Source organism: Varroa destructor, unplaced genomic scaffold (assembly GCF_002443255.2).
Source record: "Varroa destructor unplaced genomic scaffold, Vdes_3.0 BEIS01000002.1, whole genome shotgun sequence".
Taxonomy (NCBI): domain Eukaryota; kingdom Metazoa; phylum Arthropoda; class Arachnida; order Mesostigmata; family Varroidae; genus Varroa; species Varroa destructor.
Window position 1 is genome coordinate 54,401,101 of NW_019211455.1, and position 27,778 is coordinate 54,428,878.

Below are 27,778 nucleotides of genomic sequence, written 5' to 3' on the forward strand. Positions count from 1 at the left end.
TTTTGCCGCTGCGCCACACGTCCAATGTTGGCAGTGAGATAGCCATTATGTTGACGGAATAAGCTAGAGAACGATGACTGACAAAAGACGAGTCCAAACACGTATAACGCGAATCCCTGACGATTACTTAGATAAAACAGTGTCTACCGTTAGAATTACGTTGAAGAGACTGATGGGACTGGAAAAGACCTATCTGTCCTAAGCTTGTTGTATCGCGCTCAGTAGAGATGCCCAGTATATGATGTATCGATTTCGTTTCCTTCCCGATCCCTGAACAACTTTTAATTCTAAAACTATTTTGTAAAAATGCTAAAATATAAAAGCCGTCATCGAACAAACGTAAGGCCGATTTTGTCTAAATCGATGGCCGTGTTGTAAGTACGAATCCGCCCCATCATAAATCTACTATCTGAGTAACCCCTTCTCTATACTTTAATCTTCTGTAAATTCTGGGATCACTTAGACAGCCACTTAGAATTGTTAACCGTCTGATGACCAAATAGTTAAATTGTGAAACTAGATTTCCAACACGCGAAACTATCAAAACAACAGGATACCATTTCGATCATTGGCAGAAAAAAAAAAAAAAAAAAACTAATGAAATTCACATCGAAAGCGAAGTTGTCGTTCTCGAAAAATTTAAATTTTCTGATTACGTGGACAGCGTTATTCTGATGGAAAATATGTTCAGCCGTAGGTCTTTTTAACGTACACGTAAATGGAGAAAAGCCCTGGAAGATTATCATATCTGATGCTATATTGAAAGGCGTTTCGTTCATAGCTTTTAGTCTGTCGGCGAACGTCGCGAATAAGGTAAACAAATATTCCATAGAACGATTCGTTCTGTAATAACGGTTGTCATGTATACAATATAGTAAAATGGTACTAATACAACGGTCAATGCCTGCACTGCTTTATCGGTGCTCTAGCGAAACAGTAACTTACAAAGTACATTCAGTGATCTGAGATCTATTTAACTAGCAGCGGTGGAATTGTTGCGGTGACGTCTTGTCGTTCACTACTTTCCGATTTAATCACTGGCCTTCTACAGTGACACTTTGGTGACAAACACCACGCCATTAGCGCCGCCCCCGCAGTTCCAAAGTTTGGTGCTTGCTTCGAGAACATCGCCAGCCTACCAAGAGCACCACCGATGCTACTGGTCACAGTAGCATCACCGGAAGACATTTGTTGTTAGCTAGTACAGATAAACATACTAACATCCTATCACTCACTCGAGCGTTGTAAATCAGTCAGCATCAACCAAACCGCGAATCCAGGCTCCCAGTCGGGTATAGCCTAGAAAGATTCGACGCCAATGGAAGTCAGGCGTTTGTGCCCTACATCTTTGGCTATTTCTAGCCGAACAGCTGTGCGCTTTAGCGCGTTAAAGGTGTGCGTTTTCATGAGCGCGAGCTGGATTATGTTATACGTAGCTTTTTTTCAGTGTTGATTTGCGGCGTCAGCTGTCCTTATGAGACACGTTTTCTTACGGCAACGATAGCTGCATTTCGATACAGATTGATCGTGCAACATCCTTTTCCCTGGACGCGTGCGGCCAAAGCAAGCTTCCTAGTATTTGGTAAGGCGGGCCATCTAATGCAGATTTGCGTAGAATTTCTCGTCGCCGCCAGCGTCACGGCTACCCCATGTAATAACTCATCGTCTTACAGGCGCGCTAACATACGAACTGTTACTATCGACGAAACGGTAATTTTTTCGCAAACCCAATTTCTATCACCGTCGGCCTTAGTGATCAGCACAGGTAACTTCTACTTTTTTTTTTTTTTCGCTAGACCGTCGGACACGTTCATTCTTCTGTGTATGTGGCAGTCCTATGGGCCGATATATAGGCCTTATAATATTATATAAGACAGATGTATGGTTCGCAATGGAGTTGCCGTATGCCTGCCTTGGAGCGAACTTTACCAGACTACTCTTGGCTCTCTGATAGCATCGTGCTGAGAAAGGAGCCTTTTGTTTGTAACAGCGTCGTCGTGCTAAAGAAACCCCAAAGCGCTCGTGCGTAGAATAGACGCGTATATAGATGCCATCGTTCTGCAATGACGTCGTGCAGCAGAAAAATACGGTCCACACGAGAAGTGCAATAGCGAACAGTTTTGCAACGATCACCTGGCCAAGCTAGTCGCTATGGGTGTGATTTATGCGAACTCTGCCAACGAAGCTGTAAAAGTAGGTCTGAAACAACGAGGCAGTGTCACTTCGATCAGGAAACGAATTGTCAGCAGCTGAGAAATGAGCAACGGGATCCGGAACGAATATCTGAGTTAAAGGATTTTCTAGGAAAGGATCAATTCACTCTGCCAAAAATCGAAGTACACGCCAGTTGACTCGTTTGTTTGTGGACTTAAATTTCGTGTTAACGATTCAGAACTCATTACTTGGGTGGGGGGTGATAATGTTGTAGATAGGGGAAAAATATGTCTACCCGTTAGTACCTATAATTGGTCTATTAGATGCTTAGTTAGTGTTTCATAATACTTTGCAGCTGGGATCAACATGATTAGTCCATGGCTTTTGATCAAGTTAGACGGTTCTGTCTGTAGGGTTCAATGACATAACGAGACACGTAAATCGCCCAAGTGTACCATATTTGAAAAGTCGATCTAGGAAAAAAGCGATGAACCCAAATTAGCCCTAATTTTTTTTTGAAAATAGCATCAGCCAACCCATTATATGACCGCCGACTGATTTGACTAACTTGTTACGTAACATGTGTGTTGTGCTGCGCATTCGGTCGACGTTGGATAACTTGAATCTAGCTCGCAGTCAGGCGAATAAAGTTGTATGGAAGAAGCTTTGTTGAAGATATGAGGCGCTGTACTTACGTCAGAACTTATCAACGACCGTGATTTTACACCCCGTTAGGTGAACATGGCTGATGTATGTGACATGTATTCGGTTGAAGTAACTGACGAGTTATTGCGATTTCTTCAAGTTCTGATCTGAGCTGATGTAATCAAGGAGACCCCTCACCTGTACAGTGGCCATTACTAATTTCGATTTCCTCGATTCATATTTTTCAAAACGGTTATTTGTACCCCCAATGTGGAATGCAAATCTGAGGTACGATTGTGAAGACATAGTTAGAGGGGAATAGCAAACCTAGCTTTGTATGCGTTCAACGTAAATTGTACGCTGATGATCGCCAGATTCGACCTTGATTTTGAGTTAATTTGTTCTAATTAATACTATGTGACCTTAATTTGGGATAGTGATGAAACTGCAAATAATCGGCATCTGCGTTAGTACCTCTATTTTTATAGGTATTTTCTTCTGTTAGTTTTCGACAATACTTATGGGGCATCTGTAACGTTCACAAACGACAAAACAGATACTTCTGATTTCATTATTGCCACTTTCCAGTAATCATAAGCGAACCATATCGCTGTCGTAAGTCTCTTATTTCGATCTATTGAAAACTGCGTCTAGCTAAAAGTACGAAAGGATTTCAAAGATGTAAAATCGCATATTTGTTACCAGGCACACGTACGTTTGCCTAATTAGCAGTCAGCCAGTGCGACCGTAAGCAACTAGTGAAACGTCTCGTTATAATAGCTAGCGAGTAAATAGTTTGTCCATAACGGAGCGGTTATCTGTCCTAAGATCGATCAATTTGAGCCCACTGCCTTTACCTACTTGAGCTTTGCCAACCTCCAACATTACGCTGGGGATTGGGGGTGACATGGCCGGTTGCCGACTACATTGACAACGTAGTTGTTGTCCTTTGATGTGTTTGGCGAGGTCCGAGATTTTGGCTCCGCTCCAAAGCCAGCAGGACCTTACTTGAGACTAACTTCTAACAGCGGCACATATACTTTGACTGGAGAAGAGTTGCACCGTCTCAAGGCCGTAGAGTACGAGTACAATCATTGGTCGGCCTTTTCCGGCCGTATTCGCATGACCGGACGCCACAGTTAGACTGGTTGTATTTGCATATTCCGTGTTAGCAACAGAGCACTCGATCAATAATAATCATAGTGGTTACTATTATAACAAGGAAATCTAAAAAAAAAAATAGATGTTTACAGTAGCCGCGTGCAATATTCTCCATGTTAAAATGTCCTTGATTGTCACTTTTCCAACCACAAGCACCTGCCCATATCTGGCTCCGACAGTGGCAAGCAGGAAGCAGACTAGGCCTACCAGGTCCCTTCAGGCTTGCACAAACACGGCATTCCCACTGTCGACAGTCCCATATGAATTTTTCTTTTGAAATGCAATATGACTGTGGAAAAAAACTATCGAATCGATCAGAATATAACATAATGGAATATAATATATTTAAGCGCCCGTAACCCAGTTAGGTTAGGCAGGAATTTCGAACAAAACCTTATATTAGTTGAACTTAAGGGAAAACCTAGTAAATCTAAATTACTATTGTTGTTACCTAGAAATTGCTCATGCATTAACTTGATACGAATTGGTCAGAACCATTGGGGTCAGTCGGCAGCAACTAAATGATTGAAATTGACTAGTAAACAACATATATATAATCAAACTAGAAGAAAAAAAGAACCAACGATTTACTGATGCCACGTGATATAGATCTGAGTACATTTAGATAAACTAGCGCATGAAATAGATAAAAGGTATCCCTTAGGGGCTAATGCTCGGCAACTAGCTGTTTGCAAGCGATCCATATCAATCATCGATCCATCGAGTTGAAGTCGAATTTTATCGTGCTGAAGTTAATACTGAGGTAAAACAAAAAACTAATGTTTAAGATCTAGCTGGACACAGGCTTTACACGTCCGTGTGCAACTGATCAAATGCCCTTAATAACACCTAAAAGTTGTTCCTTACGTAATCCGCCTTATGGTTCTTTCGTACGTATTTGACGGCTAATTGTTAATTTTGATTTGAGCAAGCCTGCCAGCCGAGCGTAGCATTTGGTATTGCGACCGACCTTTAGGACTACAATGAGAAGCTTGGCCTCAAAGGGCAAAAAGCCTCGTAAGAGATACACGAAGCTTCAACCGCAATATTATCATGTGTCAGTTTCAAATGTACTGCTGTAATGCTATACATGCAGATACGGTCGGAGCAACAAGTAAATTTCTTTCAGACTCGGAGCTCTAACTAGTTGCTATTTCAGATGCAGCTGGACTTTTCGTTTTTTTTTCTTCTCTTAAATGTTTCGTATTTTCACCGACAAGCTTCTCCTCATACATCAGATCTCAATTGACGCCATGCTGAGCCACGTTCGCAAAAGCCCATTTCGATCTGCCGCAGTGTGACGTTCCCCTTCTTGCGACCGCCACTATTTATCTTCTATAATCGAGCGCCACGTAACGCCAACCGTATTAAACCATAGACGCGGAGCCACATTAAGGCCGGAATTGTCTCGAGGCGATACACCTTACGACCGTTGATTTTACACGAACGGGCGCCCCAGCTATTTCGCCCTATGATATGAATAGCCGAACCGTATAGAGAAACATAGTAAGTGGCTAGCCGGCTTAGACAGTTATACAATTGTTTCGTCGGTAGCCCGCTGTGTGTACTTCGCAGCTACCGAGTACGTTCCAGTTTTGTAGGGTACTATGGAACTGGCCTGACCGTCTCCTACTCTGGACTAAGAATGAGTGGTGGTAGGCGGCGAAAAAAAAAAACTGTATCTTACGCTAAATAATTAACTAAGTTCATTAATTAGAGTCATATGTCTGTTAGTCGGTACTGGTTTTGTTGTCAAATTTGTAGCTATTGATTTTCTGTTGATTAGAAAATACTACAGATATTATCGAGCAGCTATGAAAGGACTGCGCATATGAACACAAGTCTAGATAAAAAGCGACATAAGACTCTTGTGGTGGGATTTTTGCAAAGTGAAGAAGACCTCGTTGCATCTTTTTACGTTATAAGCAATTAAAATGAGATAATCTTCGTTACTACGTGAGGAACAGGAGAAAGACGAAAGACAAACTATAATATAAGGCATTGTAGTTAGTCGTAGGTCCACGTGGTGGTGATTTAGACCAAGATGCGGCCCAAGCTATTTACGGCTGTTGGGCTTCAAATTTTACTACATTTTAAAACGTCGTTGGCATCCTTGACTGACTTTTGGTCAGCGATTATGTGCCACATAAATACAGTTAGTGCCGGCGCCTAATAGTGCAGCATAGGAGCTGATTAATTAGCGTTAGATACTAAGGGAACTGCAGGTGGGCTAGCCACAGCTGGGGCATTTGCACATCGACTCCGTCATTGGGTTGCTATTCAGCGCGGACAAAGACGGAACATTCACCAGATGTTCAAGGGACCCACAAAGGAGAATTCTACTCTCCGGTGTCTTTACTGATACGGATCCGTATGCATCCAGCACAATATTTTTTTTTTGCAGCATTTGCTATTCAGTCTATAATTTCGCATTGCATTAGTGATTGGCTTATCCGATATTTTGGCGTCGGTCGACGATTGTTTATCCTGTCGACCTGAACTAACAAATGATGGACCCTAAAGGGAAGTTTGTTGATCTATAAATAAACGTACACGGTAAATGGAGATGGACGCCATCGGCTGACCAAACGACAGTGAAGCCAGAAACCAGTTCATTTTTTCACGTTGATCTCAGGGTTGGTTGCCGTGAGGTGTGTTTTCTAGGCGTAGTAAAGTCAGTCGGCGAATTCGGTGGGAAATAAGCGACCTGATGACGCACTGGCGTTCTTCCACGCTAGTATGAATAAAGACGCAGCGCGTGGCGCAAGCGATCCAGATACGGAACTCGCATACAGACTGATACATAAAGGTCATTTAACATTGTACGTGGCTACGCTGTAGGGTTTCAGAGGAGGGCAAAAGCTAAAAAAATAAGCTGTTTTATAAGACGTATACATGTGTACTCTAACAACATTAATATATAGTCCAAGCCTTCATCGTTACCTAGGGTTCAGGTCGTTCTGCTAATGGAAATTAGAGCGTATGTAATCAAAGCAAGCAACACGCTCTGCTTACGCACACGGTCTCATTTTTTTATTCGTGTTTAATATTCCATACGAGTCCCTCGTAAGAGTTGTCCTCTTCAATCGTGTCATCTTTGTCTTCACGGTACTAACGATAAATCGTGTCGTGTGTAACACATAATGAATTAAATGTATTGACTTAGATCTGTCTGGAGTTAGAATCTTTCGACGACATTCAAGGGAAATTTGTCGCATAGAATGGCCATTAGTGCCGCTATTGCGTCAACCTATTTTCATTTTTCCCTTGATCCTGTCTTACGCGATTAAGAAAGGGAAGCTTACCAAGGGAGGGAAAGCAGCGAACCGCCGATGTGCGCCGAGCGAAACTCTACGAATCTCACGGTCGGACGTTAACTACATAGCTCAATCTGATAAACGACAAAGATGGGCCCATATCGAACATGCATGTTGTTGTTATCCGCACATGTAGTTTGTTGATAACGTTCCCTCTGTACTACTGTAGCTGAGATACCTATGTAGACCCTATCTGCTCCATTATTAGCTCGTTGACAATCGCAGACTTCATCGTCGACTACGAAGTGCACACCGGCATAGAGGTCGTCACGGGAGAGAAAGAGATGTGAAATCAAAAGATCTGAATCTGGTTTGGTCGCTAGGGCTCTCCGATCCGTCAGCAAGAAACGTAGAAGCATGAAATGAGCAGAAATAATCATTCGACTTCTTTCGCCAGCCGCGTTCGTCCGCTGCCTCTCCCTCTACCTCTCGTTGTTTAGATCGCAAAATAAAGAACTAACTGAGCAAGCTTTATGACGCTAATGTGGATGATGAGCGAATTTATTATTTCGGCTATAAATATATATATATATATATATATATATATATATATATATATATATATGCCTGTGGATGATTACGTATGTTTAAAAACTGCTGCAATCACGCGGATCGACGACTCTTCATCGAGACACTCGGTCAAAGCTTATTACTGTGTATTAAATAGAGTTGCGGTAGAACAAACGGAAGTTCTACACTGAGGGGAAGACACAGAGTACAAGGCTTTATATATTCGACTTCAAATGAGAAAAACCCAACGGTAATAATAGTCGTCAAATACGATTGTGGCTGGGGAAACACCGACATGATGTTGTTGGCCTTGTTTGATCTTTGAAAAAGAATCCTTCTGACATCGCCTTCTGCTGTGTCCTAAGTTACCTCTTAAAATAAATATTATCAACACTGATTACTGTTCCGGATTATGATGATTATTGCTACAATACTATAATAGGGAGTTAAATTTTTTCATTTATGACTAGTAACATGGCAGGTTTAGTTCAAAATCAAAAATCGACATCAGCAGTCTATGATGAATTAAAAACAAAACGTAATGCTATTATATTATTGCCGTCCTCTCCTCATAGCTCCCAGTCGTTATGTCTGTAGTCATTTCTATGCGGTTCTGCCAGTTTCTCCTTCATTATCCCTGCATCCACCGTTACTCAGTGTGAAACTTTGTTGCTATTATTGCTTTGTTTGCTTACGTTGTTTATGATCCTAGCATGTACAATATATGCACATTTAGATTGTCAGACCTGTACATGTGTTGTACGAGGGAAACTCCAGTAACCAACTTGCAGCGACCAATGTAAAAGGCAGTAGCCGTCGCAATAAGCAGACGAACGACTCCTCGACGGAACCTTCGACCAGCCAAATGCACCTTCTGTAACAAATCGGCCGCTAACATTGCGCTAAAATCTTACACCAGGGATGCCGTTAAGGTTACTGTTGGTGTCGTCAGTGCAGTGACCATGGGTTTCGCTGTACTATCTAGCTAGAGCGTTGCCTTTAGCTAGAGAAGTTACCTAATGTCACTTCGAGAGAGGAAAGCTCTAGACGACCGCTAGCATATCGGTGTACGCTCCTGCAGGTTATCGTGGTAGGTACTGCATGCTCACTCGTCCGACAGAGCGTAAGCGATAGCGCTTGTTACTTGTACACGTTATTCTGCGCCTGAAGCTAAAGCCCGGTCCCAACCGCTTGTCTGTCGACCATTGTCAAAACAACGAAACTCCATAAAAAAGCACTGGCCGTAGTTAGTCGGCCTGAGCTGAACTGGTATCCACAGCGTTTTTTTGACAGTCGTCGAGCGCTGACGTCCACTATTGGTAACAATCTATTACTTACGCTGCTGTTGTCGTTATGACCGCTACCCTTCCCCCCGGATATGTCTCAACGGGAATAATGGCTGTTTAGCGGTGGATCACTGGTCGAATGGCTACATGGGCGGCTCATTTGGACTACACGACAAACAGAAAAAGAGAAAGATAAAATGATAGTATTTTTGTTATTGTTTTATATTTTGGTTCACCTGTCGATGGAGCGGAGAAATGCGAGACGTTTGAAAGCATTTCTATCGTTACCACTTTACCCAAGCAGCAGTTACAGCGGTTGCAGTAAAAATGAGCTATAATCTATTTATTTTTGTCAAGCGACTTTTTTCTGTTCAATGGGTCTGCATTGCTTTTTGTGAAATATTTAGCTTTTTGCTGTTGGTGCCCCGCTGAACGGGCACGACGGTTCTAAACAAATAGGTTTTACAAACGTTGTGTATTGAATATTATAAGAAATGAACGACGGTGTGATAGGTCAATCACAACCAGGTGGGAACGCATCTATAGTACACGTGTTGATATGGTTTATTAAAGCTATAGATAGATTACATATGTTTTACCTACATGCGTGGAAAACGTCGACCCCCATAATGAAACGGTCCGCTCAATTCTACACGCTACGGACGTATCGAAATGCCATCGTACTAAAGCTAAAACGCTTTTCAGTACGTGATGAATTGAAATCTTTCTCGATGGCAGCGAACCAAATCGATGCTTTGAGGAAAGCTTCTTTAGTACGGATCCACTCGTACGAGTTTCAATTCAAGTTTAAGGTCAATGATAATGCCTCTGCCAATAATACCGAACACCGTATCGCTATTTGGACCATGTTCAGTGTTATTGGTTGTCGCTGAATTTCCTTTGGAAGTGGGAATGTGGCATCATTATAGACACTGATGATAAAGCGTCTAAGCGCTCCATGGTCCGGATAGAGACTTTGAGCGGTCCTCTTTGCAGGACGTTGATTCGTTCCTGTAGATGACTATTCGAGAGGAACGGGCTATTAGAAAAACCCTCGAACAGAAGTGATTTTAGCGTTCTTCAAAAATTTACTTCAAGATTGTGGCTGATCTCGACTGAGCCTGGAACCAGGCGTTTATAAAAGGCATAGGATTGTACCTAAATTGCGAGTATGTCGATGGCGACGGTCCGACGCAACGATATTGAAATCCAGTAAAATGTGATTGGTTAGGATTGTAAACAAGAGCCGCAAACCGGTAGGGATTAGTCGTTTTACCAATGAAAAACTAACGTGTAACAAGAATGAATCATCGTCGATGAAAGCAGGCGGGTGAAGTGCAAAGCTTACAATATAAACGGGCTAGTCAATATATGTATTTTCTGGTAATCAAGCCTTCTGAATCAGACCCGTTGTCGTAGTATTAACTAGAAAATTAGCTTAGTTCGGCGGCATACAATCGACAGGAGCGTCTGCCCCGATTGCTGCAGAAGCTGACTTTTTGGAAAACGATCACATAAATTGGATGCTTAATTTATACGAGTCGTTCCCTATTTTTCAACTCTGAACAAACCCTGTCTCAAAGAACCCGAACTAGCAACTTCCTGCTTGCATATACATAAACAAATGAACAACAATACCTATCACAATGCTAAAAAGCCGGTGTAATGTAAAACAACCATTTTACAGGACTATTCAGTGCTGGTGGCAAGTCTGTTGTTGATTTTGTTGTGTTAAATGTTCCTATTGTATACGAATCGTACGAGAGCTACTGCTTTGCGTATTTTCTACCCTTGCCAGCTGGCTGGGCGACAGTTAGCAGTCCCCCATCCACTCGAGAGCTGTGTGATACCCCATGTTATTCGGCATATAGTGTCAAGGTGCGTACAAGCGACTAACACAGGGAGCCATTACCGGCGGTTACTCCCTTGCATATGTATAATAGAAAAAAAATAAACTTCCGCACCACTAGCAATGTAAGATATTAATGTCAATACGCCATCGTCAATTAGCACGACATAGACGACAGGCTTTGCGTTACTGTTCGCTCATTGTAGCTTACGTCTTTAGTTTCTGCTGCTTCGGCTGTTGGTACTGGCAATATTGATACTGCTGTTACGCGCAAAACAAACAGATCGTGCATTTGTCATGATCGCAGAGCCGAAGTTCCTGCGTCCGTCTTTGTGGTAAATTCACCGACAACCTCATCGGTCTACAGCTGACATGTTCACTCTCATTCGGACACCGCGCAACTTCACTGACCACTGGATCACCATGATTCACGGACTGCCAGTCTTTGCGGGACCAGTGAAAACGGACGGCCAGCAAGAAAACCCAGTTGCCGTCGGCCCAAGCGTAGACAAAGGCTTCATTGCTCGGCCTAGTTATACTAGGGACTGTCCAGCATCAGTTAATCTGGCCAGTTGATCAACATTGGCAGTATCGCTATGCCGGATAGGATCCCAGGCAGTAGGATGTCGCGCAATTCGCGCCACCTTCGATAGCAGCTGCCAGACAAGTTGAATCTAGTTGTTATAACACAACAAACGATCCTGGCCTTTCCATCGTCAGCGCTAGAGGCTGCTGCTGGACACAATGAGAGCGCGTCGGAGACTAGGCGGGATTTTATTCTGCTTTTATTGCTTCAGTGTTGAATACATTCGTACCGAAGTAGCCATAGGCTAAACAAACGGCCATATTGATATGATCATATTTGACCATCGACGCCCTGTTAGGGAACAAGGGGTGTGTGTGTGTGAGAGTCAGCGGTGATAGTTACGCGTCGTCGCATGGCAGAGGCTTTGAGACGAGAATCAACTGTAGCTGTAGGGTGCGACGTGTGGCGCAAAATACAGATATTTGAAACATAGACCCTGGCTGACTGCAGGTCTTCTTCGCAACCTTCATAGAAAGCACCAATCATGGTAGTGAACTCGACTTCAGAATGCAGTATACTGGGATGGATCAGGTTATTTTCTACCGAGTTTGAAAAAAAATTATCTTTATGCTGTCGCTGTGGGAGCATTTTGTGACGGGACGGTAGAAAAGAAAAATATTAATTTAGCACTCGTATTGAAAACGAAGCAAAACATTTGTGGACAAAAAAAAATAGAGGAAAATTAACGTTTATGCGCATACTTGACACGCCCTGCCCCCTTCTCCCTTCTCGTTTCATTAGTTATTTCAATACTCGCTCGTCCGCGTGTCCAATTGACAGAAAGGAAGAAATATTTTTCTATATATTATATTTTACTCGTCCTTTTTCTTGGTTCGCATTTGTACACGGATTCGTTCACGGTTACGGCTAACCCGTTAGTGTGTGTCGTACTCCTCTCGTAATCGAAGTAGATTCATGGATAACTTAGCTGATAACTGGTAATAAAGCGTGTCACGTTTAAACGAGCCTAAAAACTAATTTTTCAAAAGATCAAAACGTACTGCTTGGACGTGGATTATGTCATGCTATCACATATTTTTTTGTACGTGTGACTACCATTTCACTGGACAAAGACGTCAACGTCGAAACGCAACGAAAACGACTTTATATTATGATTCACCTCAGCGTCAAACAGTTCTTGTCAAATAAACCTCTCAAAGGGAAAAAAAATAGCTATTTAATGTCAATCTTTTAGACGCTAGCTTAACTTTGGCGATAACGAGATTATCTATACTATACTGTGTGTATCTATGCGGAGACAACGAATCATCGGTAATGTGCATTTAGCGCACACACAAGGGAATTCTGTGCATGATGAAGGCGTCATGTACAGCACATGAGACAATAGCCATGTTAGCGGCTAAATGGTAGACAGAGATGTTATTAAATTGAGCAGAAAAACGTCCACGATTTACAAACGGTATTAAGACATCACCGTTGACTATAGTGTTAGCTTGAATTGACAGCGACGTAATTGTCCGCTTGAATAATAGCGGTAAATGCAGCTCCCGGCCATTCGGTTCAGTTACGAGAAACGAAATGAAGCTCGTATTGGGAGCGCGATCGAGAAGACAGCTACCATGATAACTAGAGTAATTTATTATAGCTAGCATATTTAATTTGGATACCGAATAGATCTGCGTGTGTGCCCCCATTTCATGCGTTTTTGCCAGACTGGTACACATATGCTGACTCACACCGGTGAAGCTCCCTGTGAGTTCGTCTTGCCGACCAGAAGATCCGCCTTTTTTTTTGCCTGTTTGCAGACGCCACGAATTTAATATGAATTGGAAATGCGCAGACTTTTTACACCTTGTCATACGTTTGTAAATATGGCAAGGTATAAAACGTTCTATGTATAATAGAGTATCCAGTTGTATGGTTCTTGCGTCCTGGTTAGTAGAATATAACTAATATCAGTTACTGGTGGTTGAAAAATATGAGTCACTATCGTCGTAATGAATTAGTCGGCAAATTTCCGCCGATCAGAAATCGACACTATTTTTAAATGTTCAAAACGTTTCAAGGAACACCAGAGTTGGTATTGTAGGCTAGAGCTACTTTTGTGAGGAAAAAATAAACAGACCAACTTAAAAAAGGGCTTCGTCAGGGTGAAAGGCCGACGTCCAGTTTACTCACCCACCCTCAACGACGGTCGGCGTTAATTGTGTAATCACCTATACGTATGCATATTTGCACAATTGGCATATAAAGATAGCATTTTAGAATGGCAACGGATAGCAGCCTGAAAGTTTTCATAACCGGAACGTAAAGAAGGGTGCTGGTCGCTAGGCGGGTAAATTTCTATTGAGGAGTTTCGTCGCCAGTGAAAAGTTTCCTAGCAGGAGGTTCAAGAAACAGACAAGGCGCGTCCCTGTGTCGGTAAATGTCGCACAACGAAGGTATACCAGCATGAACCTGCTTTCTGTAGCGATACGTAGTGGAATAGACCAATATGACCTAAATAAAGGTTCCATAAAAAGAAAACTTTTTGTCCTGAAGCACATTGCAAATGCAGTGAGTATAAATCATATGTTATCTAGTGTTGTTCATATTGGAAGGGGGACTCCGTATTATCTCAATATGAACCTTGTACCTACTGTTACGGTAGTTTTTTGCATTGCAGTCCACTGTACATGCACATATACGACAGTAAAGTGGAGCATTCCCTTTTATATTTTAAACAGAAAGGTCTGTTCCGGGGGCCTTTCTTTCGCGTACGTCTTTACGAAAAGCTGCAGCCAGGGTTGCCGGTGCGACAGATTTTAGACCGCCGCCGAGAAACAAGTATACCGGGTCCTTTAGTTGTTATTACCTTCACTTGAATATGAATGGTAGCACTATAAAGCAAGCGTAAAGCGAACGAAAAAATGAGGAGCTCACTACACGAGCAGGTGAAGACAGTCACCGCATATCGTCTGTTTCAGGTCGTTCGAAGCGAAACGCAATTGGCGAAAAGATATTCCTTTTTTCTTTATTCCGACCCGACATCTCGGGGTATTGTCCTACTCTAGGTCGCTCTCTAATATCTGCTAGTAGAAGGCTGGCGTATTTTTGTGCGATCTGCACATTGATGATTTTGTAGACGTGCCGTACGCATCTGCAATGCGTTTAATTTCAATGACAAAAATAGCTGTCCTTCATCGGAGACTTCTGTAGGAGACCTTCTCATGCCATATCGAGGCCACGCAGTTCCTTTCATGTGTGTTGTACTGATCCTCCATATTTGAAGATTCGTCCGCAAACTAACCCGTCTCTCTTACCACCTCGACCATACTATAATCGTACAAATATACAGGACGGTTAGACGGATATGGGGTGACAAAGTGATTGCCTGATGTGTCTGCAGATTGCCCAATGCCGTCGCAAAGTTGCCCCAACCGAAATGTTAACGCAGTGTTGTACGGAGGAGAAACGGCACCAGTCCATCCAGCGGATGTGCCCGTAATAGACGTCCATCGGGGCGAGCCCGTAAGAGTATCCGACTATAAGAAAACCGTCGATCGCAGCAGGATCCTTCCGCTATGATGGGCATCGAAAAGCATTGTGGTTGCGTAAACGTTAGCCGCTACGTGGTCTGGTAGGCCCTACCGTTGGGCAAACTGCCCTTTACTAGAAGCCCTCCTGACTTTACCAGCCTTTCTACCTGTAATTTCTGGCTCACCTACCGACGTCAGCGCCCTCTTTCGAGTTAGTCGTTGTAGGATTGGTCGTAAAAATAACGGTAGCGATGGGTGCGATGGTGAAGGCATGGCAGCGCGGACCGCTTTATGGCAGAATTTGATTGGTTCTTCCTACCACCGAAGGTTGCGGAACGAATGCTGCTTCCGTTCGGCGCTCGTTGCAGTATCCACTTCAACTGCGTAAACGTTACCTGCCCCTAGCGGTAGCGCATTCGAACGAAAGAAAATAGCGCAGAACACACAGGTTTAAGGTAAACCGTGGACACCGTTGGCTTAGCTTTGGAGGAGGGAAGTGGTGGAAGGCTAGGCCCAGTCCGAACAAATTAGGCTCGCATAAGCGAGCGAAATAGACCAGTATGTTGCGTAGGCCACAACGCAGCTCGTTACAGTGGCAAAAATCGCTTATAACTACGTGCACGCCCAACCATATGTCTATGGCCAAATGAATACATGTATATAACGTAGCCTGAGGACGTAATTGCTCGAGAAAACGAGACTGCTCAATGAGCGACGACTTTTTGTCCATCTCCCTCGAGCGTTCGGTACACAATATAACTGAACCAATCGAATTCTGGATTCTGTCATCTATTATATAATCGTGGATATATATAATAATAAGTGGAACACAAGTTCTTTGTGCTATCGTCTATGGCTTTGTGGACAAACCATGAGCCCACGCTAACATCTACCCGCGTTGTTTACAACCACCTTCTAACGGGCAAACATTAGCTGCATATAGACAATCGATGCATATTTTATGTGAGCCGAAAAAAGTTACTGAGTAAAGATAGTGTTATGCGCGTCAAAAGGTTTTGATTTGATAGGACCAAGTTCGCTTGTCTTTGTCATATTCTTGTTACTTTTTTTGTTCTCGATAATGGGTACGGGGGCCTTCTCAGGCCCTATTGTGAGAAAACATAAATCTTTCTCTGTGGTGGACATGCACGGGACTCATTGATTTAGTATGGCGAAATAGAACGGACTAAAAAAAGACAATTTTATCGGGCCTTAAAATCAAATAAGGCTATTTTCAACCCATAACCGGCACTCTCTAGTTTAATCGATTGCATGAGAGTTTGACTCTAATCAGCTGGCTGGTTCACCAATTATTGTCTCAAACTATTCAGAACATAGTAAAGTCAACAATGCTATACTTTTCGTCGAATTAATAAATATTATCCTGAGTGCAAAATACTACGTCCAACTAGTACGACTTAAGGCTGTATCAGTTCAATTTAGGGGTCGTTATAGAGCCGAAACCATACATTGTCGGTCGTAGGCATTTATTATATATATATATATATGTACAGGGTATGAGAAAAGAGTCGAGGTCATATTGCGATAAGCGGCAAGGCCGCGGAGTCATTCATCTGCGGACTAGTATTTTTGTCTTAGGAAATTTTGTCGAGGTAGAATCACATTCAGTAAAATAAGTTACGTTCTTTTCTTGTTAAACCTGCCCCACCCCGCCTCTCGCCTCTACGGGCATATTGACATTTGTATTTTAGAAGAGCAGGGCAGTGAAGCAAAAACAGTGATGTATGTTCAGTCAGCTAAACAATGACTCCGGCGAGCACTAAAGAGACCTTGTTTTAGAACAAAATTTTGTTTGAATCGTACCAAATAATCATCATTAAAAATGATGTTGTATGCAGTTGATGGTGTTTAGTAGTATATCAGGCTTTTTTAGTATAATATGGGATTTTTTTTTTAATTTTCACGACTAACGTTATCTGTTCGGATCTGCCTAGCTGACAGTGGCAATACCCAGTACTTTCTAAAGGAAATTTAGATTTTGCCATCGTTTTTCTATGAACCACTCTCACGTACTCGTTTTTCATTCAAATCGACTTGCACCTGTAGGAGCTGCAGCGCGAAATTGACAGCCAACGGGATTTGCATCTAACGATCAGCGACCGTGGCCAAAGTCTTATTCAGGGGGTCACGGCACCGTCAGAGGAGGCGCTACTTCTCAAAAGCCGGGTAGACGAAATGAACGCCAGGTGGGATAACTTACGATTACGGATTGTCTCCATCAGGTCAGTACTGCGATAACCTGTTTCTTCTTTTTGAGTTCAAACCCAACATTTTTAGCTATTTTTTTGATGGTCTAGTTTAATATCGTACAATAACGACTCATTGAAATGATAGCAGAATAAAGACCCGAATAACAAGGTATCATATGTTTATAAAAAAAAAAAATGGCTCAATCCTTATCTTCAAGGCAATGTTGTGACGGCACCAAAGTTTCCAAATATGCTTCGGCCGAAGTCCGTGAGAAAGGCATGCCAGAGAGACGAAGTTCGTACTGAAGAGTATTTGACGTAATTACTTAGGTATAATTATTAGAGTTAAGTACTCACCCGATTCTAGGATCTACTTCATTTTTCCCTCGAAAGCAGTGACGCAGTAAATTAAGTTCGAATTAACTAAAAGACGTACTTTATTTTTAACCTTTTTGCCTCTTCGTCTGCCGCTTTTGTTCTGGTGATGTTTTACACTTTTGTTATGGGGTATGTGGACACCGTTGCTACTCCGACTTTTTATGATGGCTTTCGCATCCTTTGCGGATGTCGCGTGCTTTTTTTCCGCTTTAGGACGCGCTTAGAGAATGGCGCAGACCACTGGCACCAGTTAATGCTGAGTCTACGAGAACTTGTCGAGTGGGTAGTCAAAAAGGAGACGGAATTGGGAGCCCAGCCGCAAATCGGTACGTACTCGTTTTTCTTCTGTGAGAAATATATATTAAATTCGTATCACGTAAGAGAAAAATTATTTGACGCCTCCAGACTCATTGAAGTCATTTAATTATCTGGATACAAGCAATTTATACTCAAAGATGCAATTTTTACCGATTTTTTTAATCCTATGGGAAAGCATAAGCAATCTAATGTTTGCTATTTGCTATTCTGTTGTTGCTAGCTAAGTTCTTGTTGGGAGCACATAACATACAGAGACACTATATACATATAAAGATAAAATGGTCATATGAAATTAAAAGTGTATTCTTTTTTTTTCGTATGCGTGCTGTCTTTCTAATATACATGGGTTTCCACGACTTCCGATACCTCTTTGGGCGGCTTCGTTACCCTGCAGGGGGTGATGTGGCAACGATCATGAGGCAACAGGACGACCACCGTGGATTCCGCGTGCAGCTCGACGACAAACGGCCGATCATTGAGAGCGCCCTGCTTGCAGGACGGAACTTTTTGCAAAGGGAGGGCGCCGACATGACGCCACCTGACCGTAAGTAGCGTGACGTATTGTAGAACGAAAAAAAACACCTTCTCCTATTATAAAAAAAAAGCGTTTGCTAATAAGGACAAGACACTCGCTTTATAAAACTATTCGATTTAGTCCTGATTTTACCGACTTTAGCTTTGTAGCAGTATCTCTAGCAATCATACGGAAATGAAACTCAGCACGAAATCAAAATAGGAGCTGTCGATCGTATTGTGTTTTTGTCTATTGAAATAGAAATAATTTCATTTTAGAGTTACGAGCTAGTGTGCCATCAATCGCTGCATTAGTGAAACACAATGGACAAACATAGATGATCATCATAGCACTAATCATAGGTATACCTCTCAATGTACCCTAATCACAATCTGTGTGCTTTCCCAATTGTTCCTTCATTATTTTCAATTAATGATTTACGTCACTTTTAGAATTTGGGGAGCGTCGTTCGAGCAATGGAGGCGCTCGTGGAGGGCCTGGTAGCGACCTACTCGCTAATGAAGTCGGGCCGAATGGCACTACCGTAGGCAGCAGCGAAGACTCTCATGAATTAGCTCGATCAGTTCGCAGAGATGTGACCAAATTAACCGAAAAATGGGATCTTCTTGTCGCTCACACCGATCAGCGTCACAGACGACTCGACGATGTACTTAATGTAAGTGTCATAATCGTTTCTGAATAATAGTTATATATAATATGCACATTTTAAAAGACCCACCCTAAGATAGTCTTAATAAGATGGTAAACATATATATCAGGCTACATATATATGTTATAGAGACACTTTATTTATCATTCAAAGAAAGTAAATTTTATTGCAGAAACTATTACACTACTAAAAAGAAGGATTCGTGATCGTCAAACCCCCCCCCCCCCCTTTAGGCAGCAAACTATTGAAGATAATATCTTTTCGCTAAGTAACAATAAAAAAATTGTCCTTCGTGTCTGCGTCCTCTTTTACGTGAGATTTACGATGTGTTATAATGAAGCTGACCTTAGATTCTAATATGTCATCAATCATAAATAAGGTAAGTTGTTCAAATCTGAAAAGATGGAATCAGTACCGTCGACGATTTCGAAATTTTGGTACCAAGTACAATCGCATAGAACCGTTCACACACTTTAACATTACAACTTCTTAAAAATGAACAAAAAATTATACATATAATTCACCGTTATTAGATCACAATGCTATAGTTCACCTTTATGATCAACCGCAGGTTCTTGTTAGCTGCAAAGCGTCTTTACCATTTTATAGCCCTGGGCTTTGTTTCGCGCTCGACCAAAATATTGAATTTGCTTTGTAAATATTGACTAATTCTAATACGTAAGGAATTCTACTGACCTATCAACAGGGCAAATAGGATTCGAGCGGGGCATAGTAAGAAGAAGATTTACTAACTGTTCATTGAAATGTTCACTCATTGATTGCGACAACGTTGAGGTAAAAGCACCTATGACCTATTTAACCTTGTTAGCGGCTAATATGGTCCTCATTGAAGAGGGGAAGGTAGAAGTAAAAAAACAAGTGAAATTTTCTGTATTGCCTGAATCTCGAAGGCCGTCGGTAAGTATCGTTTGCTCTTGTAAGACCTCACAAGGCTCCTTTTGTACCGTTTGCTGATTTAGCAAAACGTGAATTAAAGCGGGCCCCAGTGACCCTGTCTTACCATTGCTTAGTCAGGACATAAACCAAACGACTGAGCAAGCTGTTCAGCATTCCACATAATAGAACGGCGAGCAATATGGCATAATCAGACAATAGTATTAATGCAGGCCATAGCAGTAACAATATCAGACGGATATTTTCCAATGAGCGGTAGTAACGGCCTTAACAGGGTAGTTAGTAACGGCCTTACTATAACTCGCTGTTTGCGCGACTGGATGCATCGACTCAGACTGACCAAAATAAGGTGCCTTTCTGGTCATATATTCTTATTCAAATGATTCCAGATAGCAGTCCATAGGAATTACCCTTAACCAAAACGAGCGGTTATCTATAAAAATTTTGAATACTCGTAATAGCTAGATCACTCGTGTTGCCATTATTCTTATTACACACGTAACAGTATTTTGGCCGCCTTGAAAATTATATATATTTATACTATTGATTAAATCGGAAGACTCGTATATCCACACTGGATAAAATAGCTATTAGCTCAAAAAAATATATAAAAAAAAACACACATGATACGTTTGATATTTTATCAACGCTAGTAATTCTTGTCCATTCTGCCATGGGGCCTAGTTTCGATCCATGTGCGTTTATCTGACGTAGGCCAACAGGGCGGCCCTGTCCACGCGCTCCTGTTATATATGCAGGTTGATGATCGGCTTGTCCAGCGGCAGAAACGTGCACACACGACAGCAACGAAATCCGCATCTCGACAGGGTCCCCTCCGGGGACTTTAGCTGCAAATGTTGAGACGTTGAGACGCTGAAAAGAGGCCACATGTCTGCAATCATATACTGTCATTGTAAACATCTTTCCGCGGCGGGTACCTTACCGTCCGCTGACTTGAATCCCGTCGACTTATGTGTTTACCGAGCCAAAATTCGACTGAATTTTCGTATGTAAATGGCTCAACATATCTCAGACATACTGATGTTTTACTATTCAAACGACCTCGGACACATTTATCCATGTGTAGTTCGATATCCCTCTCTAATGACGTAGTATTTAGTTTCGAACGAGTGCATCAGGTTGTTTATACAACTTGTTTAAATTATACTGCTAGCCTTACCATTTTTCACGCGTACGGTGGAAGGCAGAGGAGAAACAGACGGGGAAGCTTCCGTCTATATTTGGAGTCTTATTATTTTCGAAACTTGTCGCCATTTTTTAGTAGCTTAAGTTACTTCTGTACCTTTTTTTGATAGCTGCTGCGGGAGCGCGTATCCGAGCAGTGAAAAACGGGCTACCTGAAAATACATAGCCGGCTCGTGACTCATCAGAGAGACCTTGAGCGGAATTCGTTGCTCTCAAGTTGATATGGTTAGACCTTAGGTGGTTCACAAATCACACTACAGTTTACAGGCACCTACTAATATAGCCCTTTTTTTGGTGCGATTCACAGTTAACAATTGATCGTGTCTTTTGAGGGCGTCAGCTACGTTTTTACTTTACGAAAATCATTTAGCTATTATAAAAAGCGGTTTAATGATGTGAAAATAAGCTCCTCGCTGTCCTCATTTATGAGAACGTTCCTGAGAACACCTGCACGACTGCGCCAGATGGAAAACTTGACACATTTAATTTTAGACGAGCGAGAGTGATGCTGATGTCTATGTTCAAACTGTGCTTTGATATTATACGTACCTGGCTCTTTTTGATTTTATGCAATTAGACGGTTATCTAAATCTCGTCTACGATCCGCTCTGACTCAGATATAGATAACTGAATCACCTGAGACTTCTGGCACAGTTCTGCTATTGGAAATTGGTGGGTATAGAAGTCAAACAGAGAGACAGAAATGTATGATTATATCAAAATGACATTGAGAACGTTCACGAGAGAGAGAGAGAGAGAGACAATGCTTGACGAGGCCTGAAGCCTTCGTCACACTAATATTAACCGAAACGAAGATCAGGCAACTCCCCCTTATAATGTAGTCGCTCAAACGGCGATCTGCTATCGTCAACGAATACCACGAGACCCCTTCGTGATCATAGCGCAATCTTAGATGATTATTTGTTTATACTATATACGTGTCATCTTTGAATGACCTGCTTTGTTATTGATGTAGGTTATCTAGCTTTCGTTATCTTGCCGGAGCTCGACCGCTTGAATATTTTGATAGCTAATGTTAAGGCATTAGTACACAACATTGATATTATTCAATTTAAGTTTTTCATATGAGAGCGTACTGCTCGTTGGAACGATAACGGCTATAGATAAACATCAACAAAAGTCAACGGTTCCATTTTTAAATGTAGTTATTTAACGATTACCGCTGGTGCGCAGAACTCCAGAAAAGGCCTTTTTTTTTTTTTTTTTTCTAGAAATAGGAACTACTTACTCTGCAGAGAGTATTTGTTAAAACGAAAATGCCTTTTACGTGTTTTTGTCAGTATACATAGGCACGTTTGGTAAGTTGACGTTATCTCTTCAACTGGGCTTAGTTTTCATGGAAAAATTGCCAGATGACTCTCAAAAGCGGCACGAGATATCCAGCAGTTCACAGTATAACAGGGCCGCCCGATTAGTGCTGTTAGAAAAAGCAGTTTCAGTCAATAGCTTTCCAGTAGCGGTCGAATCGTATATATAAAAGAAGGGCAGTGTCGCGAAACATGAGGCAAGAGTACACGAACAAACACTAAATGCGCAACTCAGTGATTTCTAAACGTTCGTTTCCTATCCCTTGTCTACCCGGTTTCCGACACCGGCTGAACTATAGTCCAACATACATCCATCTACTTGCTTCTTCAGCAAGAGAAACAAGATATGTCTTTTCAACCTACTCTGCCTAGAAAAAAAAAAACCAGGTTCTTCTTTGTTCTTTTTAACGTTAAATATCGCACGCTTTTTACGCCATTGTTATTGTTGCTAATCTTGCTGATGTTAAGGGGTTGTCATCTTCGTCGTCATCATCGTTGTTGTTACTATAGAAAATTGCATTGTGGCCACAGCGCACGCAGAGACACTTATAACACTGTTTTTTTTGCATCGTCGACCGCCACTTTTCAGTAGAATACTGCTCGTTCGTTCGTGTTCCGCTGACAGACGCTGCTGCTGTGTACTCACGGTACGTTGCATTGTCGCAGTCCCTTCTCCGTGAGCGGCATGACAGTTCCTTCCTTCAAACAGCGTTTGCCGTTGTGGCTCACTACTACACTAACGGTAGCAGAATCAGCGGCTACAGGAGCAGTTCAACACTCTTGCCCACTGAGAGTCGCGCACGGCCTATGGACATGAACGACGTTTGCTTGTCTATTCGTTGCCGCCGCTTACCGTCGGTGAAACGCCACAAGACGCGAATCGTTTCACCTGTCCTAGCGTCTACGCAGTCTAGAGATCAGGCAATCGTAGCGATCGTTGGCCAATAATGAGCACGGTCGTCATAGTCTCTTACTGATATCGATGCGGTAGAAAAGCGGTTTGCCGCCAAAGGTGAAACGTAACTGGTGATTCAGCCAAGAAAATGTTCCGTAGTTCAGTCCTCTGGGCACCTGGTGCAGACCTACAAGTGTTATGTTTATGGCTATTGTGTTTCCCGTGTCCCCGGCGCAATCATAGGAACTTTTCTATATGCAGTTATAAGTAAACGGCTAAACGGCGAAAACTGCGAGTACTCAGGAATGGAACAACGCAATACTTCTTTTAACCTCTGTCGTGGTTGTTTTTCCTGATGGAAGTGCTGGTTCATCGTCGATTTCTCAGAGTTAGCTCCGAAGGGTCTTTTATGGGCTAGTGTTCCAACTGGAGTTACCAGCTGGTACCGGTGTGAATGAGTTACGACTCAACGCTTCACCGTACGCTCGGAACTTGCCAAGTGATCAACGCTGTGTGTGTCTTTTCGAAAGGATCAAGTTGATTTGGGTGACATTTGTTGGGGGCGCGCATCCGTCTCTGAAGAACCTACGCAGTCTTATATCGATGCAGTTATGGTCCATCACATGCAGTGTATTAGTAGTGTTTTGCGAAGATAATCATGATGTGAATGTGTTGCTTAATTATACTTTTGCTAGGGTTTCCATGTGCCTATATGAGAGTCATGTAAACCATTTGGGGACGCGTACACATTTTACCTAGCTCCTTCTTCCTACGTGATCTATGTGTGTGGATACCTGGCCATGCAAGCGAAATGCTCCTTGGATACCTTCGAATTACGTCAAGGCTGTTATACTCAGCACTTTTCCCATACGGATATAATGAATATAAAGTTTGTATTCGTAATGCATTCACATTAGGTCATAGCTCCGTGGGCGTAATGCCCTGCTACAGCGTTCCGGTATGTCACATGTGTAAGCTTATTTTTTTTTACGAAACACAGACCTATAACCTTAGAGTATTTATAGGCTCAATCTAAGGTTAAATTATTGCCACTATTTATCAAAATCAGCTGAAATCGATTCTGATTGTTCGAAGCGAATGCTTGCAATACAAAATGCATCTAAGAAACTAGCCAGAGAAATAAGTTATAAATAATAAAGCGTTCCATTTTGCCGACAGCCCTTGGTGTAACTTCATACATAGCATGTACCTTATTTTGAAAGTACATGAACTTATGTCCTGAGCTCAGAATTGACGAGCAATTTATTCATGGACAAATACAGGAGATTTTATTCGAATGATTACAAAAAAAATACGATCTTTTAATTAATAAAGAAGAGCGCTTCGTTGAAGCTTGCCGATACGTAGATATTTACAGGGCCACTTTGCATCCATTGAGTTTCACTCGTATTTATCCGTTTTTCTACGCCTGGTGACGTGTATCAAATTTTATCGCATAGTAACAGAATTATATGACGGCCAGTTTCACGACCGAAGTACAAAGTCCATCGTCTCGATTGTCTCTGTGAGAATCTTGGTTGTAATATGCCATTGAGCCAAACGAGCTCATTGGGATTACATACCGCGTTTCAGCATCTCTTCTAGTTTTGCTATATCAGTTAACACCGGTGGCGATACACCAGCAAAACGCGTATGGAAAGAATGTCCATACTTTCCTAGTATCCGCCAGTCTTCGTATGCCATTTTATCCAATTCGATAGACAAATGACATTTCACGTAAACTCGACCTGGCGTCATAATCGCAGGATTCCGCCAGGCCTAGGCTATCCGATAGCATATAGAATTCTTCCAAATTTCCACGTAATCATGCGGTAGAGGTTTGTCTTAGGTTGTCTTAGTGTCAAAGCTTACACACGTAAACTAATCTTGCTTGGATACTAGACATGGACACACTTCGACTTGTCCTGGTATAACCCTGTCATATTCAGTAACAATAAGACCAGCAGCAACAGCATCATACGTAAAAGTCAAAATATTTTGTAGAAGCTCATACAGCGCCAATGTACGTTCACGCGCAGTATTATGCTGATATAACCAGTTAGCGTGGACTGTTTCGGCCCAGCCATATCCTCCTTGTTAATTACAACCCAATACGACTCTTACTCGTGCACATGCAATACTCCATTGATTACTGCATACAAACTGGCGGCCGCATGCACTCAATAGCACTGCTTTACCCCCTCATTTTCCTGAGGTGTTTATTGACGACGTTTTGCGAGTTTCGCGGTAAATATAAATCGTCCACAGGTAACAGCAATAACATCAACAGGAACAACATTGCCAACAAGTTCTTAGCTGCCTTTACTGTCGGATTCATAGATGCTCGTAGGCATCATTAGCATCACGGTCGGATGCTCATTACAACGTATTAACGGTCTAGGTGGAACCCGACTTCCTGCTAAGCTCAAACAGGACACAATTCCGTCCGTCTATAGCAGGCGCACTTGCTGCACGCAGCCCTCTACAACGATAAAAGAGAGTCACGCGTGACAATTGGATAGATCTCCGTCGGCAATACAAGCGTCAGCGGAGGATGTTCGGCTAGCGTTTTCCATCACTGCTTCCTGCCCTTCATGTCATTCCTAACAAAAATGAAAAAACCACCCGTAGTTTATCCCGTTGATCGTATGTTTCACTCATCTCTATTTTGATCTTTATCACACACACACACACACACATGGTGCGCTCAGCTTCCTGATATATCTCCTTGACGAGTGGAACAACCAGCCCAGGAAGGGCAAATCATCGTTCTCCTATTTCGTTCCCATTTAGTTGCCGCCGTAACGGAAAGGGGCGGGTGCAGCATTCTGTTACCCCAGTGGCAAGGAGCTATTGATTATCTTGATTTTTCCTCGTTCTGCAGTAGCCACTACTAGCATTTCGCGTGCTATGAATGTCGGAAGCTCGTGTACTTCCAGCTGTACTGCCCAAAGCAGTGGCGCTGCGGTGTACATGGTAGTAACGACGTATTCGTCAAATTCTACGGTTTACAGATTCGATAAGGGAGGGAAGTGTCTTCCTGTTGTTCCTGGTGCTGTTGCTGTTACTGCTAATTCTGACGTTGCGCGTATCGCATCGATGTCGAACACTGCAGTGCGGCTTGTGGCTTACCACCGCCGTTCCGTCCAACCAGCCGTCCCGTCAGCTGTCTTTATTGCCGTGTTGTGTCCAACTCATATCCTCATTCAGCTTATTTCTCAGTGTGGCTGTTAGGTTTGTGCAGTCAGCTTTATGACAGAACAGCTTTGGACGATGGTTTCTTCGATAACGGCTGAAGGTCGATAGCGAAGTCATTGCTTATCTCGGTAGATTGGAGACCGATCTTTTATCACAATTGTCGCTACTCCTGCATTATTCTTCGATACAGTTTGTGTATGTATATATGTGTATATATGTATGGCACGTGTTATCGATCGGGAAACGGTTACACATATTCTCTGTAAGTGCTGCTGCCTATTGACTACCGTTTGCCTGCATAGAAGGGCTGATAACTGGAGTTGTTTGTTGGGAACTGTGCAGGATGCAAGTGACAGAAGTATTATTCTACATTGGTGACGTACTGAAAAGAACTTCGCATAGCCCACCGCGTAGAGACCAGCCAAAACGATACTGCTAGTTTTCCACAGTAGAAAAAGGGAGAAAATTTAGCACAGCGCCAGCCTTATAAAGAAGATGGCAATGCTACTTTCGAAACACCTCAGCTGTCCCGTACGAGACGTAGATTTGGAGGAAAATGGGCGAATTACGTGCAGGACTTACCTGAACGACTACGTTAAACCATAAAGTTGTTTAACCCTATATTTACAAGGACATTTCATGTCAGCCGTCTAGCTAGCTGTTAATAAAGCTCCTCAGAACCAAGCCCCAAATAGCGGGTCATCGTACCCTTTTGACGTCTCTTGCGGAATGGAAAGTATAGGTCAGTCAAATATTGTGGTGTGATATTTTGAATTGAATATCAAAATAATAATATTAATAAGTCAATCCTCTATCAACAACCATTGCCGATATAGACACCATTTATAGTTTTGCTCGCATATCTCGCTCATCGAAGTGACGCCATTTTTAAAACATCCAACGGTTAAAGACCAACAAAACTAAGACGGATTGAGCCCCGTCCAAAACCAAACTCGTTTGCCTACTCTATGAACGACGCACTTAGATAGACGCTTACAATATTGCTTTCCCGTAAGACCAAGCGGTTCGCTGTTTTGTACACTACCGCTATTGACCCTTCCGAAATCATCCAAACCGGCCGCTGGTCCTATTATATTGGCTTCTTGCCTTTAGAATTGACGGTGACAACGAACGAACTCAGCGATACGGGGTCCGCCAA

General features: G+C 42.4%; 1 protein-coding gene and 1 long non-coding RNA gene across 17 annotated transcripts in view; one reads left to right on the forward strand and one right to left on the reverse strand.

Moving 5' to 3' along the window:
• Positions 1 to 27,778, forward strand: part of Dys (Dystrophin) — a 252,876-nt gene that overhangs the window by 191,686 nt on the left and 33,412 nt on the right. For 11 of the 12 annotated variants that reach the window (XR_002670685.2, XM_086981254.1, XM_022790381.2 and 8 more), the window contains 4 exons: positions 17,055 to 17,230; positions 17,789 to 17,901; positions 18,288 to 18,437; positions 18,860 to 19,083. Coding sequence is in view for 11 of the 12 variants with exons in the window: in XM_086981254.1 (XP_086837380.1) it covers positions 17,055 to 17,230; positions 17,789 to 17,901; positions 18,288 to 18,437; positions 18,860 to 19,083 (663 nt within the window). In the remaining variant the exon portion in view is untranslated. Of the gene's footprint in view, positions 1 to 17,054; positions 17,231 to 17,788; positions 17,902 to 18,287; positions 18,438 to 18,859; positions 19,084 to 19,249; positions 19,369 to 27,778 lie in introns of those variants that run through there. The other variant, XM_022790388.2, reaches the window with a different exon arrangement.
• LOC111243962 (uncharacterized) lies at positions 20,620 to 27,597 on the reverse strand. 5 transcript variants are annotated; one of them, XR_015322059.1, is made up of 4 exons: positions 22,890 to 27,597; positions 21,748 to 21,857; positions 21,173 to 21,350; positions 20,620 to 20,865 (listed from the first exon to the last, which is right to left on the reverse strand). It is a non-coding gene; the product is annotated as an uncharacterized LOC111243962 (long non-coding RNA). The 5 variants fall into 5 exon arrangements; XR_015322060.1 differs by having other exon boundaries at positions 21,748 to 21,854; positions 22,890 to 27,596; XR_015322058.1 differs by having other exon boundaries at positions 21,748 to 21,854; positions 22,448 to 27,596.